At 41.4% G+C, this 14,529-nt stretch overlaps 1 protein-coding gene across 1 annotated transcript in view; it reads left to right on the plus strand.

The window, feature by feature from the left end:
- DMRT1 (doublesex and mab-3 related transcription factor 1) overlaps positions 1 to 14,529 on the plus strand; it is a 93,915-nt gene that overhangs the window by 46,028 nt on the left and 33,358 nt on the right. The window contains exon 4 of the mRNA XM_053918886.1: positions 8,359 to 8,503. Coding sequence (XP_053774861.1) covers positions 8,359 to 8,503 — 145 coding nt within the window. The remainder of the gene's footprint in view (positions 1 to 8,358; positions 8,504 to 14,529) is intronic.

Below are 14,529 nucleotides of genomic sequence, written 5' to 3' on the forward strand. Positions count from 1 at the left end.
CCCTTCTTGTGTATTTTGGTTTCTGAGAGGTGGATTCTCTCCATCATGTTTTGGAGCGGGAAGGGCCTTTCCATGCCACTAGTCCTGGGGGAGTTGTGTGTGCCCACCAGCAATCAGCAGCTTGGATTTGGATTTGTGACACCAGTTCAGGTAAAATCATGTGTGTGTGCACATGCTTATACTTAGAAGGTGGCCCCAGACGTCTCACCTTGCCCTTCAGGCAGTCTGTCATGTTCCGTACTCATAAGACACCCTTCACATTGCTGATTTATGCTAAAAGTATCCTAATGTTTCTGACAGATCATGTGTGACGTGAATATAATCCATATTTCTTAGAGCAGCTAATCCAAGTGGCTTATTTCCCGATACTGCTGATGGGGCTATATCTCTTGGTGTCGCAGCCATTGAGATTCTGATGGTAACATATTGTTTGTGGGTCACTAGCTTTGTCTAAAACAGTAGGTTGGAACAGAGTAGCAAAGGTTAATTAAGTTTGTCCATCAAAATGGGAACAGATATGGATGCCTCTGTTACTTCTGGTCCTAAAATCAAAATTCCTGAATGTGTGATTACAGACATCTTTTCTTCTCATTTTCAGACTACCCCCCCAAAAATCTTAGTTTATTTCAAAGCAGTGAAAACATGAGGAGTTGTTAAAAGCCAGAGGCAGTGATGACGTCTTTATAACAAACAGCAGTTGCCTTAATTTGTTGGACAAGTGGCTTGGTTTAGTAGAGAGAAGCTTCTGGGGTCCAGTTGTTTTGAATTCTGCCTTCTCTCTGTAGAACCAAGTTATTTTGTCTCTGAGAAGTTTCTGTGTTAATGATGATTACATTATGACTCCATGAGATGACAGTTCTCTATAGTTTCTCTCAATAAATGCTCATTTCTTTCTCTGAAATTTCATTAGTCCTGTAGACAATAATCATTTTCTCAGCAAAGTTATGTTAAGAATGTCCCCATTACAAGCCTCCTCTGCCTATCTTAAGAGGTATTCTGTAATGCTTTCAGAAATTTGACATATTAGAGATATTGGAGAGTCATCCTATGTCTTGATAATTATTAACCAAATATTTAAAATACAATTTTCATCGTTCCTTTTCCCACCAGCTCATTTACTGAAGTGCTCTTTCCTGCTGGCTTTCACATAAACCATGCTTGTATTTCTGCCTGGCTCTGAATGTATGACTTTAGTTGGGTTTATGTCTTAGATTTGTGAATCAGACAGATGTGACTTTCTGACCGAGGTGCTTGCAATCTTGCATGGATGTGTGATAATGAGGAAGGTGTCCCAGCCAGAAACTGTCTCTAAACAGACAGCCCTTCTGTCTTTTGTGAATGCATCAAAACCCTCCCAGGTTCCAGGAAAAGGAACCATCATCTTTATTTTTTTTAAACCATCTTTAACATTTGGCTTTTTCTAAAAGCCCTCACTCCATCTACCTGCTTTATATGCATCAGTGTCTTTCAAACATTTTAGACTGAGACCCACAGTAAGAAATGTTGTATATTATGATGCAGTATCTATTTATACATAAACATAAACACTAAATGAAGTTTCATAAAACAGCTCTTACCCATACTATGTACAGTGGATTATCCTCTTTCTATTGTTTCATTCCATTCATTGACATAGTCTTTGTTTTTCCCTTTAATTCTGATTACAACCGTCTGAATTATTTTGGGGCCCATGAAATGGTCACAGTGCTTCATTTTGGACAACATTACATGGGGGAGTAAACTTTATTCTATCAGTACTACTAATACAGGTGGTGGAAACCAACAATATGGCAACACAAGTTAAAAATTTGGGGGTTTAAAAGTGTTTTTTAAATAAGAACAAGCAGAATGGGCCAATAATAAATACAAGTATAATCCTGACATCATGTGGGGTTTCCATCCCTAGAGTGTATACAACAGTGATGACAGTCCCTGGTCAATGCCCCATCCAAAACTCCACGTTGCAATGGTCATTTTTGGTTCTGCATTTCTAAATGACTTTCTTTCTTTTTTGTGGTGCATCTTATGGCTGTTTTTGTGTTTTTTAAATCTACCCCGATACTAATCCAAGCCTGGAGGTGAGCTCCTTTCCTTCCTTCTATTCTTTTTTGAAAAGACTACCCACACAAGTGTTGCTTCACTTTTGCAGTGTCAGACGTTCTGACGCTTTGGGAAACTGGGAAACACGAGGTTTACAACTGAAAGTATCTTAGATGTGTCATTCCTTAAATGATTTGTCTTCTCTGCCATGTGGCATGAGCCTTCTATTTCTCTGGTTATCTCCACCCTTCCCATCCCCCAGCCTCCTTTCTGAGGAGGAAGAGCATCCTTTTGGATCATTTCTGGACAAACAGCTGTTTGTCCTCTAGCCTCTAAGTGCTGACCCTCCAGCTCAGCACCTTCCTCCTTTGCTCCTTGAAGATGTCCACCCAGGCTTTGCAAGAATCCCCTTCTGGGGCCAGAATCCTCACAAGGCCAGTCTCTTTCTGTCTCCTTTTCTTTTTCTCCCTCTAGGGAGGAAAGGCATTTCATACTATGAACAAGATAAGCACAGTTGAGGAAGTGAATGAAGTTAGGAGAGAGAAAACTAAGCCCAGAGGACCAGAGGGACAAAGAAGAAGGGAGAGACAGATTCTGGCTGCAGGGAATCTGCTTGTGTCACATGACTCAGCATTTGCCCTGTTACTCTGAGTAATCTCTGAAATGTACACATGAGAGCGATCATTTTAGCCTGTATATTAAAAATAATTCTTTCCAGCTGTGATATATGGAATCTTAGAGGATGAATGAGGTGCACATTTCAGGGTATGAATGGGCACTTGCTTTTTAGATAAAGAACCTGCACAGGTCCTAGCTGGCATGGCTCAGTGGATTGAGTGCCAACCTGCAAACCAAAGGGTTGCCGGTTTGATTCCCAGTCAAGGCATATGCCTGGGTTGCAGGCCAGGTCCCCAGTAGGGAGTGCCTGAGAGGCAACCACAAACTGATACTTCTTTCCCTCTCTTTCTCTCTCCCTTCCCCTCTCTAAAAATAAATAAATAAAATCTTAAAAAAAAAAAAAAAGAACAAACCTGCACAGGTACGGTCTGTGGACTAGGACAGCCGTCAGTGCCTGGTTAGGTGAGTGTGGGAACAGGCATCCCATTCATATGGTCTGAAAGAAGGTTTTCTAAAACTAAAGGAATCCTTTAATGAGGGCAAAAGTCAGCCTCAACTTTCATTCTTAGTGTGGCCAGATCTAGGATTCCACAGCATGCGAAGAGCCAAAGTTTCATCCCAAATGTGGCGTTTGCATTTTAAAAGACTGTAAGCTGCATGCCAAGGAAATCTTCACACTATTTGTCCAAATATCGGAGTTTGCAATTAGGAGTTTATCCTGTGCAGTTACTCTTCTCAGGAAGACCATTTTCTTTCTCCACCCGCTCTGATTCTGTGCAGCCAAGCCACGCTTTACAAAACAACTAGACAGCAATTTGGTCTTCAGGGATCTCTCAGCCATTACCTGGATTGAGTGTTCAGTTCAGTGTAAGACCAAACTCTCTTCCCATCCAAGTGCTTTAACAGACAACCAATGAATAGTATTTAGGAATTTTTAAAAAAAGAACGTGAGGTCTAACATTTATGTTTTGTTGGGATTTTATTGTTACTATAAAAAAGGGTGACTGCGGTATATAAAATGAAACCAATGGTTCAGATTTATTGTGCCGTATGCTCCCAAGAGCTTAATAAAATAAAATCCAAAGCTCTTAGGTTCTCCTTCGGGGTTAATAGCAACACCATGCACGTTCCCAACCAGCCCAGCGCCCGTCCACAGGTCGTGCTCTGCCTCAGAGACTTGGAATGGGTAATAAGATTATAAAACAAGCCTCTTGCTTGCAAGCTACCACATGTTAATAATAATAGTAGTTATAACTCACTGGAATCCTGAATTTTTGGGTTTTACTTTATTTAATGTAAAGGAATAAAAAAATCTAGAGAACATTAAGGCAGGAATGCATAAAGGGAAAAAATTGCATCCTTTTAGAAGAAGTGAACAGTTCCTTTAACTTGGGGGCACCTCTGTCCCTCAGTAGAACTTTGCTGTTTTAGTGGAGATGATGGGCTGAGCACAAGGGGATGGTAGGGTAGGTTAGCTTCAAGCAAGTTTCTCAGCCCCGGCACTGTTGAAACGTTGGGCTGCATAGTTCTCTGTGGTGGGCACTGTCCTGTGCATTGTAGGGTGCCTGGCAGCATCTTTGGTGTGGAGTCACTACACGCGAGTGGTACCTCCTCACCCCCAGCCAGTGTGACAGTCAAAAGCGTCTCCCAATTTTGCTAAATGTCCTCTGGGGACAAGTCACCCTTCATTGAATACTGCTGGCTTAAAGTAAAACAACAGATTTCAAAGTTTCCTTATTTACCCCTTTTGTCCAATCCTAAAGCAACAGGACTGTAATATTTTTTTTTTAGATTTGGAGCAAGAAGTGATTTAGAGTTTTAAATTGCATTTGGCCATGCCTTTTCCTGGGCTTCCTGGGTGAATCACAATTCAGTTTTAACTTCATGTTTCAGAGGCTTACACATGCACTTAGAAATACATAGAATCGTACTTCCCTCTTATGCCCACGTTGTCACGTGGGTGGTTATTTGTGCATTATTCTTCCTGTTGGAAGTGGCTGAAGTGATTGATGGTCTCAGTAAGTTCACATTTTGACAACCTCTGATGGAGTCTGACCCTTTGTATCTTTTTCTTCTTTTGCTGAAAGTTTTTTATAGCCCAGTAATCTTGGGGATTCATTGGGGAAATTGAATGTTTGAGTTCAAGTGACTCCATTCCTATTTCCAAATAATACTTGTTATCTGATGCTTTCTAAAAAACAGAAAAGGTATTAAGGGGGAAAGTAACCATGCATGGATTTGATAATGTGGTTATTTTCCAGTAAGCTTTAGTTAAAGGAAAAGAAAAAAAAAACTCCAGTTTATCTGCATCTCTGCAGATGCAGCAGTCAGCCAGTCTGTTTATCGGAGTTAACCTTTTGCATTTTTAAGGTATGGTACTACTAATACTGTAGTATTTGGGATGTTGGGATTTCATACTTCTTGGGATATGGGAAATATATAGGTAACACTAGTTATAGGTAATTCTAACTGGTTCAGTCTGGTTTCAATTAGAATTACCTGCAGAGCTTTGAAATAACCCAGAGCCCGGGAGGAATCCCAGACCAGTGAAGTTGAATGCTCTAGGGATGGAGCCCAGGCCTCAGTGCTGGCCTCTGCTCTCCTTGTTCCAGTGGGGGTGAAGGTTGAGAACGAGGGTACATTTTTGTAAATAAAGTTTTATTGTAACATAGCCACCCCCATTCATTTACTGATGGTCTAGAGACCCCATGGCTTGTAAAACTAATATATTTACTGCTTACCAAAAAGTTTGGCGACTCTGGCTCTAAACTCAGTGACTATATTTCAAATATTTTGAAAAGAGGCTTTATGTAAAACTAATAGTAAAAGGAAAGAATCCAGCATTTTTCTAAATCCTTCCAATTTTCTTGCACCTGGGGAAAATTGAAAAGTACTTTTTTGAAGAACTGACTGGAAGATCTTGTCACACCAGAGGGAGATGTGACCAACTCAGCCCCCAGACAGGGAGGCACTATTATTTATGTTAGGGCACTTTGTGAGTAACAGTTGGCACTTGTCTTCTAAGTAATGTTCATTACTTAGACTGTGTAGTCGGCTTGGGGAAAGGCCTGTAGAGGCAGAAGTGTTTCTCTCATGCAAAGTGTGTTTTGAGTGGGTTATCACTGCTGCAGCAATTCTAGATGGTGGCAGACCCCTGGGAAAAAATCCCTTAGTTCTGAGGAATCTCATGTGTAAAAATAAGACTAATGAAAAACTTAAAATGACATCATTTCTTAGTTCAGATGGAAAGTTGATGGGTATAAACATTTGGTCAAAAGAGTTTTTAGAAGGTCCTTCTATGGTCGTGGGCCACTAATGGCACTAAGTATGAGAGAAAGGATCATTCAGGGTGTCCAACCTTTTGGTGTCTCTGCACTGCACTGGAAGAAGAAGAGTTGTCTTGGGTCACATATTAAATACATTATGATACATAATCACACAAAAAATCTCATAATGTTTTAAGTAAATTTATGATTTTGTGTTGGGCCACATTCACAGCCATCCTGAGCTGCATACAGCCTGTGGGCTGCGGGTTGGACACCCCTATTAGTCCCTTGTCACCACAATGAGGTTTTGGGTTTTTTTTTTAAAGATTTTATTTATTTATTTTTAGAGGGGAAGGGAGGAAGAAAGAGAGGGAGAGAAACATCAATGTGTGGTTGCCTCTCGCACTCCCCCTACTGGGGACCTGACCCGCAACCCCGGCCTGTGCCCTCACTGGGAATCGAACTAATGACCCCTTGCTTCACGGGCTGGCACTCAGCCCACTGAGCCACACCAGCCAGGGCAACACAATGAACTTTTTGAGCCAATGGAATTAGCCTCTCCTGAGAGTGAGTTAGTCTCTGAGGCCCCACCCCAGACTTACTGAGTCAGAATCTACTTTTTCACAGGATCCCCAGGCTATTTTTATACACATCAAGAGAGCATTGGGAAGCACTCGTCTAACTGGTAATTGGGTCAGTGCAGGAAACACCGTTTTCGTTTGTCATCACTTCCCTCCTTAATAATCTCCCAGCTCCTTAATGGCATTCTTGACTTGGGCTCACACATTAAGAATGGCCAGGTTTCCCCCTCTTTCCAAGCACTGCTTGCATGCCCACTTATTTAGTAAAGATTTATATGATGGTAGAAAATGAAAATTGGATGATTGATCTGGAAGAGATACCATTTTATATGCTTCGGGAAAAGAAACTAGAAAGGATAAAAGGAACTTGCCAGATAAACGTCACTTGAAAGGTAATTAAGTGGAATGGCACCTTCTTTGCTTCTACAAAAAGAAATAATCCACTCATCAAGCATACATTTGTGCTGGGGAGCAGCTGGGGAGGGCAAAAATGAGCTACTTGAGCTACTCAAATTAACACATGGAAAATCAAGGACTTCCCACCAAGCAATGCTATAATATTCAAAGTCACTTCAGCCTATATTACTTGAGGAATTGTCCAAACTTTGGGTGTCCATAGAAGATGGGCCTTCTTGAGGAAGCCCCATACTTAATTTTATCCTGTTAGGGTTTGTCAGGTTAGTACTTTTTTTTTTTTTAATCAAGTAGCTTTCCAGAGACTTTATTGAAAAACATGATTTCAAAATCATTCCTTAGTTCTTGAACAGAATTGGTTTATTCTGAACATTACCTTAGATTGACTTCTTTTTTGATAAAATTAATACCATTTACATTTAGTATTTTAAAGCAGTATAAATAATTGAAGTCTAGATATTCTTGCTGTGAAGATATGATCGTGTATTAATGTTTAGTGTCTGTACCAGGGTGTGTGCAGGAAACAGAACAGTTCTAGGTGTTCACAGAGGTGGCCGGGAGGAACCAGGAAGGTGGATGCAGGGCACTCCTCTGTGCCTGCAGGTCCTGTCTCCTTAGCTTTGAATGAGAGGCCAAGAAGCTATGTGAACTGCTCCTTACACAGAAGCTGTCCCCGCAGTCCCAAAGGCAAGGTCGAATTGCTGGAAAAGAATGCAGGAATACCAAGTGTCAGCTGCTCTCTGCTGCTGCAGGGACAGCATGTGGTCCCTCCTGCCTTCCCTTCGTCTCCCACAGCTCACTCCATGTCTTGTTAGCAGAATCCTAGTCACCTCCAGAACCCTGGTGACAGGAGAGTCTGCGAAACAGATATCAAACTTTTGTTCCTCGTTACAGGGAAAAGCATAGAAGACTGGGGGTGGGGCAGGGGGCGGCTGGGATGGATGCTGGGTGACAGTATCCAGCTTATGACAACAGCTTACCTCCACACTATTGTCATGTTGTGTTTTAAAAAATACTCCCTTTATGAACACTGTGAGAGTTAACTAAGGGAAGATGCCAGTTTTATGTGTGAGGAAACGTGAGGAGGTTCCATGACTGGCTGCCGGTCAAACAAGCTAGTCAGTGCCACAGCAGACTGTTGGCTCCTAAAGCACACTCTCCCGTCTCTCCTACCTTATTCTCTTTATTCCTTGTAAATTGGGCATCATATAACAAGGCGGCATTTTAGCGGTGCTTTAGCTGGGACCCCAGGCAGAAAAGGCACCTTGGAATGCATAGTTCTAGGGTTTTCAGGGTCAGTATACTGGAGGGCATGTTCATAGTTGAGGGTCCTTCCAACTTAGTAGGCTGTTCCCTTAATTTAAAGAATTAGGCAATTTTCGAAATGATTGTGAAATGGAACTTCAGTCTCAGTATGTTGTTTCTTTTTTCTTAAGCAGATGAAAACCTCGGACAACCGCCATGCCATGAGTTCGCAGTACAGGATGCATTCTTACTACCCGCCTCCATCCTACCTGGGCCAGAGCGTGCCCCAGATCTTCACTTTTGAGGATGGCCCTGCTTACTCGGAAGCCAAAACGAGTGGTAGGTGTCTGGTTACTCAGGCTGCACTTGAGGGGGCGGGGGGAGAGGACAAGTTATCTAGACTGGGCCTCTGGCTCTGAGGGCTTATCAGTTAGGAGCTGCTGGAGAGTTCATTGCTCTGTGACTCCTGTATAGTACCTTTAAATTTTTTTGTTTTGGAATGATTTTGCTTTGCTATATTCTTAATATTATATTCATCTTTTTTGTGTATCTGGAATGACAAGAGTAAGATAAGACACTGTCCTCAGAAGCAAAAAATGTGTTTTCTGAGGATCAGTATGAAATACAGAGGCACTGTAAATGTGAGTCCAAGTCCTGATATTTTTGAAGTGAATTTCCATATATTGAATACTCATTTTCCAAAACTTTCCCATTTTAAAATTGAAGGTGTATTTATCTTTTGGGGGAAGAAATAAAATAACATAATAAAACATTTTTGAACACAATAGATCTCAGTTTATGCAGTAGCAATGCAAATAACTTTGATAAAATGGCTTTAAAGTAAAAAATGACTGTTTAATGAACCAAAACACTTTGAAATACACAATTGCTCAACTTCAATTTTAACCTTCTCCCCAACATTTACACTGTGGTGATAGATGTCTTTTATGGCTGCTGTGTTTCCAGGACCTGTTCTCAAGTTCTCTATACTTGAGCCTCATCTTTGGATCTAGGAAAGTGAGAAGCATACACAGTTGAGGCCGTAAGCAGAAATCGGGGCAATTGGGAATGACTGGGTAGAGAAACTACTAGAACTTAGCTTGGACTAAATAAGTTTGCTTTTTCAGTAACTTGGCTCTCTATAGAGAACTTGTTTGTTTGTGAAGCAAGTGCTTAGAGAACGAGAATCAGAACCACACTTTAATTTACAAATTTAGAACAATGAAGTCTAAAAAAGCTGGGCAAGATACACTTTATTTAAATCATATTAAAGTAAAATAAAGGATTCCATTAACATAGAATATATAGGTTGAAGGAAGTGATCAGTGTGAACTGAAGATTGAAGTCCACATTGTTGATTGTACTGTGACTTTTATTAATAATCATATTTTGTTGGAGTGGACAAATGCAACTCTATTACAAATATTCATACTGCGTAATGTGTGCCCATACGGTCTTTCTTTCACAGTTTCTTTGATTATGTGTATTTATCTGGACGGTAAGCTCCTTAAGGATAGAGAACACATCTCACATACCTTTTTGTCTGCTGTGACGCCTTTTATTTGTTGTTTATTGGTTGAGGGAACGACAAATGATTTAGGTACTGTTTTTATTTAAGTAAGCTCATTCTGGAAGGAAACAGTCCTGACAGGTCAGAATCCTCATTGTCTGATGGAGCCAGTGAGCAACTTCAGGATGAAGCCTTTAGAGAAACACTCCTTCGTTCAGAAAATTAGCAATGAAACCTGTTTTCAGGAAGAAAGTGCCTGAGCTTCTTTCTCCAGGAATAATGGAATGCTTTTTAGAAGCACTGGCATTCTTGAGACAAAGGTGTAAATTCAGAGGAAGGCAATAAGGCAAAAAGATAAGAGGAAATTTATTAGAGCAGAGGAGAATGAATTTGGAGAAGAGCAGTAGGCATTTGAATTTGTGGCAGAAAACGAACAGACTCAGAGGAAAGAGGTTACAGTCCAAGGAAGAAAAGACTGGCTACAGCAGTGTTAACAGGGGAAGACTGAGTGAATAACACCTAGAATTTCTCAAAACTTTCCTGGCTCTATCTATGTTTATTTGAAAGTGTGGTTTAACCTTCCGATACCCCTCTAACTCACTAGCTTCAGACGTGAAGGAGTTGGCCTGGAAGAATTGCAGTAAAATCTCAGTAAGACCTACTTTGGAGTTGTTGTGGAGAAAGAGAGGATGAATTAATAGAAAATCCAAGTCTCAGCTAATTTTTAAAAGAAATACGGCTTTCTGACTTCCAAATATGTGGTGTCGTGGGCAGCACATGGCATGAGCTTTTTATAGAGCTGGCGAGAAGGGAAAAGGAAAAAGAAAGTCATGTTCGGGCGTCCACAAGGATACCCCCGGTGTCCTCTCCTGGGGCATTGGATCCTTGCTTTTACCATCAGTACTGACACAACTGTGGGGAGCTCTTTGGGGGCAAATAAGACCCTTAGTGGGGCTGAGGCTAGTGGCAGATGCCTTGAGAAGGGACGAGGACATCAGTTACTTATTTGTGAGAGAGTGACAAAGGCTGGTTGATAACCCATTACAGGTATCAATTCTGTCAAGTTTGAGTTGTGGTCCTTTGGTTGGTTAGGTTTATAAATAAGTTAATGATTTGTAAATAGTGTGTCAATTATTCTAAGTGAGAACTTCTAAGTAATTTGAAAACCAATATTTTCAGTAGGTTTAATATTCTCTTTAAAGTCTTATTTTTAAGTGTTAATTTGTCCATTAAATCCATTTTTTCTTCAGTGTCTTTAAAGAAAACCATAACCTCTCTTTATCATCTAAAGAAAGGAGTCCAAGTGCAAGGTTTTGCTAAATATTGCAACATGGAAATAGAACATAGGGAGGAAAAGAATTACAGGAAGAGTTTTCCTTTTGCTGTGTTGCTCCTATTCAGTGTTTTTCTTTGTAAAAAGGCTAGGAGTTATTCTCCTTTTCATATCCTGAAAAGTGTTAGGAGGTAGATCAGGGAGATGGCAGGGTCTGGTTAAGCAGGACTTTGTAAACCATTGCAAACACTGTGGCTTTTGTTTCAAGTGAACTGGGAAGCCACTGGAGAGTTTTCAGCAAAGAGGTGACATGTCTGCCTTGTGGTTTTTAAATATCACTCTGGCTACTGTTTAAGAATAGACTGTAGGGATGTGATGTGGGAGCAGGGGACCGGTTAAAAGGCTACTGCAATAATTCTTGCAGAAGATGACAGTGGCTTAGTCAGGGAGGGAGTGTGGTATGCTGACAAGTGGTTGTGAATTCTAGATGTATTTTGAAGATAGGACCAACAAGATTTGCTGATGGATTTGGGATGGGCCATGAAAGAAAGAGTAAAGGCTCACTCCCTAATTTTTAACCTGACCAAGTGGAAAACTGGAGTTTCCATTTACTGAGATAAAGAAGATCATGGGAAAAACAGGTTCATGGGAGTTAGGAGTTTAATTTTGCACATATTTAGTTTGAGATGTTCATGAGTCATCCAAGCGGATTGTCAAATGGCAATTGTATGAATGAAGATTGAAATAAGATCTCGATAGTTCAGTGCATAGATGCTATTTGAAGTCAGTATGATGAGATTCCCCTGGAGAAGTGAGTGTAGATGGAGAAGAAGCATCAAAGATTGAGCCCCAGGGTCCTCTGGTGTTTAGACCTCTGGTGGATGAGGAGGACCAGCAAAGGAGTGAGTAATAAGGAGCAGCCTAGGAGGCAGGAGAAAAACTAGGAGTGACTGGTGTGTCTTGGAAGCCAACTAGAGAAAGCATTTAAATGAAAAGAGTCAAATAATGCTGATAAGCCAAATGGTATGAGGGCTGGCATTGACCATTGGCTGCTGCAAGGTAGAGAAGATTGATGACGTTGCAAGTAGCACTTTGGTGGGGAAGGGAGGTCCAAAGCCTGACTGGCCCTCAGGAGCCCCTGGCAGAGAAGCGTGGGGGCAGTGAACGCAGACAGTGCCGCAGGGAGTTTTGCTGTACAGGCGGGCGGTGGAAAGGAGCACTGACTAGAGTAAGACATGAGTTCAAGGAAGGGAAATACTATGATAGGCTTGTGTGCTGACGGGTGTGATCTCATAGAAGGGAGGTTAGCTGGTGCAAGGTATGCATGGGGCCACACTTGTTAGGGACAATGGCAGCATCCCAAGATGGAATGGGATCTAAGGCAGTGATCCTCAGAGTCGGGGCACAGACTGGCAAGGGTCTGTGGATAGCTTTGTTTCTGGTCTAAAAGGAGATAAATATAGGAATTAAAATTAACCAAAAACTTTAGTAGCTTGACAGAGCAATTTTATGTCTGTGGAATCTAGTAAAAAATTGGGGCTTGTATTTTTTGTCTTTTATTTTTCTAGTAATTTTTTTTTATTGAAATAACCTTCACCTGACACAGAAATTAACTAGTTATCATTTTAAAGTATAAAAATCAGTGGCATTTAGTAGAGTCGTGATGTTGGGCAACCATTACCTCTATTGATACTATTCATGTATTATTTATCTAAAAACAAAGAACGTCAACAACTCTGCGAGGCAGGGTGCAGAGCACTTACATTTCACCCAGAGGTCAGACGGCCAAGGTCAGTGGAAGAGCCTCTCCGATCTGAAAGCCTCATGCTCCTTCTGTGATGTCGGAGTAGCTTGCAGAGGCCGATGTATTCCCAAATGTGACTTTGAATGCATTTAGCATTAGAAAATTTGTAGGCCAATGAATCTAGAAGTGCCTGATTTCACTGATGGCATATGCTACCGCCCCCACAGTTGTGATGACTAAAAGCAAGATGGGTAAGCATTCACTCCATAGAATAAATGTGTTTAATGCCATGCATTGGGGTTGGACTTTCAGCAAGAGATCATGCCGCCAAACCTCCCAGTTTTGCTGGTAAGAAGTTGTGCTGCCCATTGAAAGCACCCTTAGATCAGCTCACTTGGGATTCAGGATGCCACAGTTGCCTTTTATGTGAGGTAAAGTGACATTCTGCCAGGAGTGGAGTGGAGGGGTGGTAGAAACATTGTGTGTTTAGCATCTAAAGGGAGCCATGACTCACCAGCTGTGCAGCCTTGGGGGTGCCAGACTCTCCTCAGAGAGCCTGTTTCCTACCCTGTTAAAGGAGGGTGAGGAGATGGGCCCCATCAAACCCACAGAGGTGGTGTAAGGATGACATTGTTTCTCTATGTAAACAAACTCTATGAATAAAATGCAACAAGAGGTGGCAGGATGCTATTCTTATTTTCACCATTCCTTTCTGCCAGGGTTGTGTTGATATTTCAGGTAGTTCTTGTCAGGGAGAAAGATGTTCTAGAAATGTTTTAGAGTCTCGTTCAGACAGGGAGGAGAGCAGGCCAAGGGATCTGAGGGTTGCTTTTGTGATGTGTGTTCTGCCCTGGGCTGTGTGGCGGGCTGGTGAGCAGAAAAACACTGGCCCTTTTACCCCTTGCTTTTTAAAGAAAGCTGAATGTATTTTATGCAACATTTAGAAAATGTTGAGTTTAAATTTGGCACTTTAGGAAGGGACTTACACTTGCTAAATTCAAAGAGAAGAGCACTCGGCTGGTAAACCTGTTTTCCTTATGTGACCTTTTTATTTTCAGCTTAGCTTTGAACGGAGTTAGATAAGCGGGGTGTTCACACACACCAGCCATGGTGGCTGGTACATGCAGGGGAATGGGCCCCAGCACAGGAGCGGAGCACTGGGCGGGATCCTACAACGCTCACTTCATCTCTCAGAGCTTCAGAGCTTGCATGTGGAAGGTTGGAAAAAAATAACAGCTTTACTTATTTTTATATATGGATCATATCAACAGTTATATAAAAGTATGGCAGAAGCTGTGAACTCCCTCATGCTCACATGAAGACCCGTCCCGTCTTCTCTCTTTGTATTGGAGCAAATGCCTGGCAGTGGGCTGTGCACATGAAAGCGATTACAGTCATTAAGCAGGGCTTATTTTGTAGCTCTAAAAGGAGCCCGTTTGGAACTAACCATACGTGGATTCCGATTCTCGAAATTAATGAGACATCATAGTCTGCTGAGTGAGGAAGATGAAGCATATAATAATTTTAAGCATAGAATAAGCATTTAGAAATGGCAGCTTTGAAGACTTATTTTTAATATATCACACATGATATGTTTCCTAAGTAAAGCAAAGGAAATAATGAGAGAAGAGGGGTATGTAAGGATACCAGCAGGTCCCTTTATGCCTGAAGAACAGGATAGAGGGAAGCTAAAATGCCATTTGATGGGAACATGTAGATGACTTTAAACCTACTTTTCTTCCTCCATGAACAGAACATCCTACAAGGCAAACTGTGGAAAAGATTGAGCACTGATGTGCCCCTGACATGGCCTCTGTGTGAAACTCTGGCTTTTGACA

Source organism: Desmodus rotundus, chromosome 1 (genome assembly GCF_022682495.2).
Source record: "Desmodus rotundus isolate HL8 chromosome 1, HLdesRot8A.1, whole genome shotgun sequence".
NCBI lineage: Eukaryota > Metazoa > Chordata > Mammalia > Chiroptera > Phyllostomidae > Desmodus > Desmodus rotundus.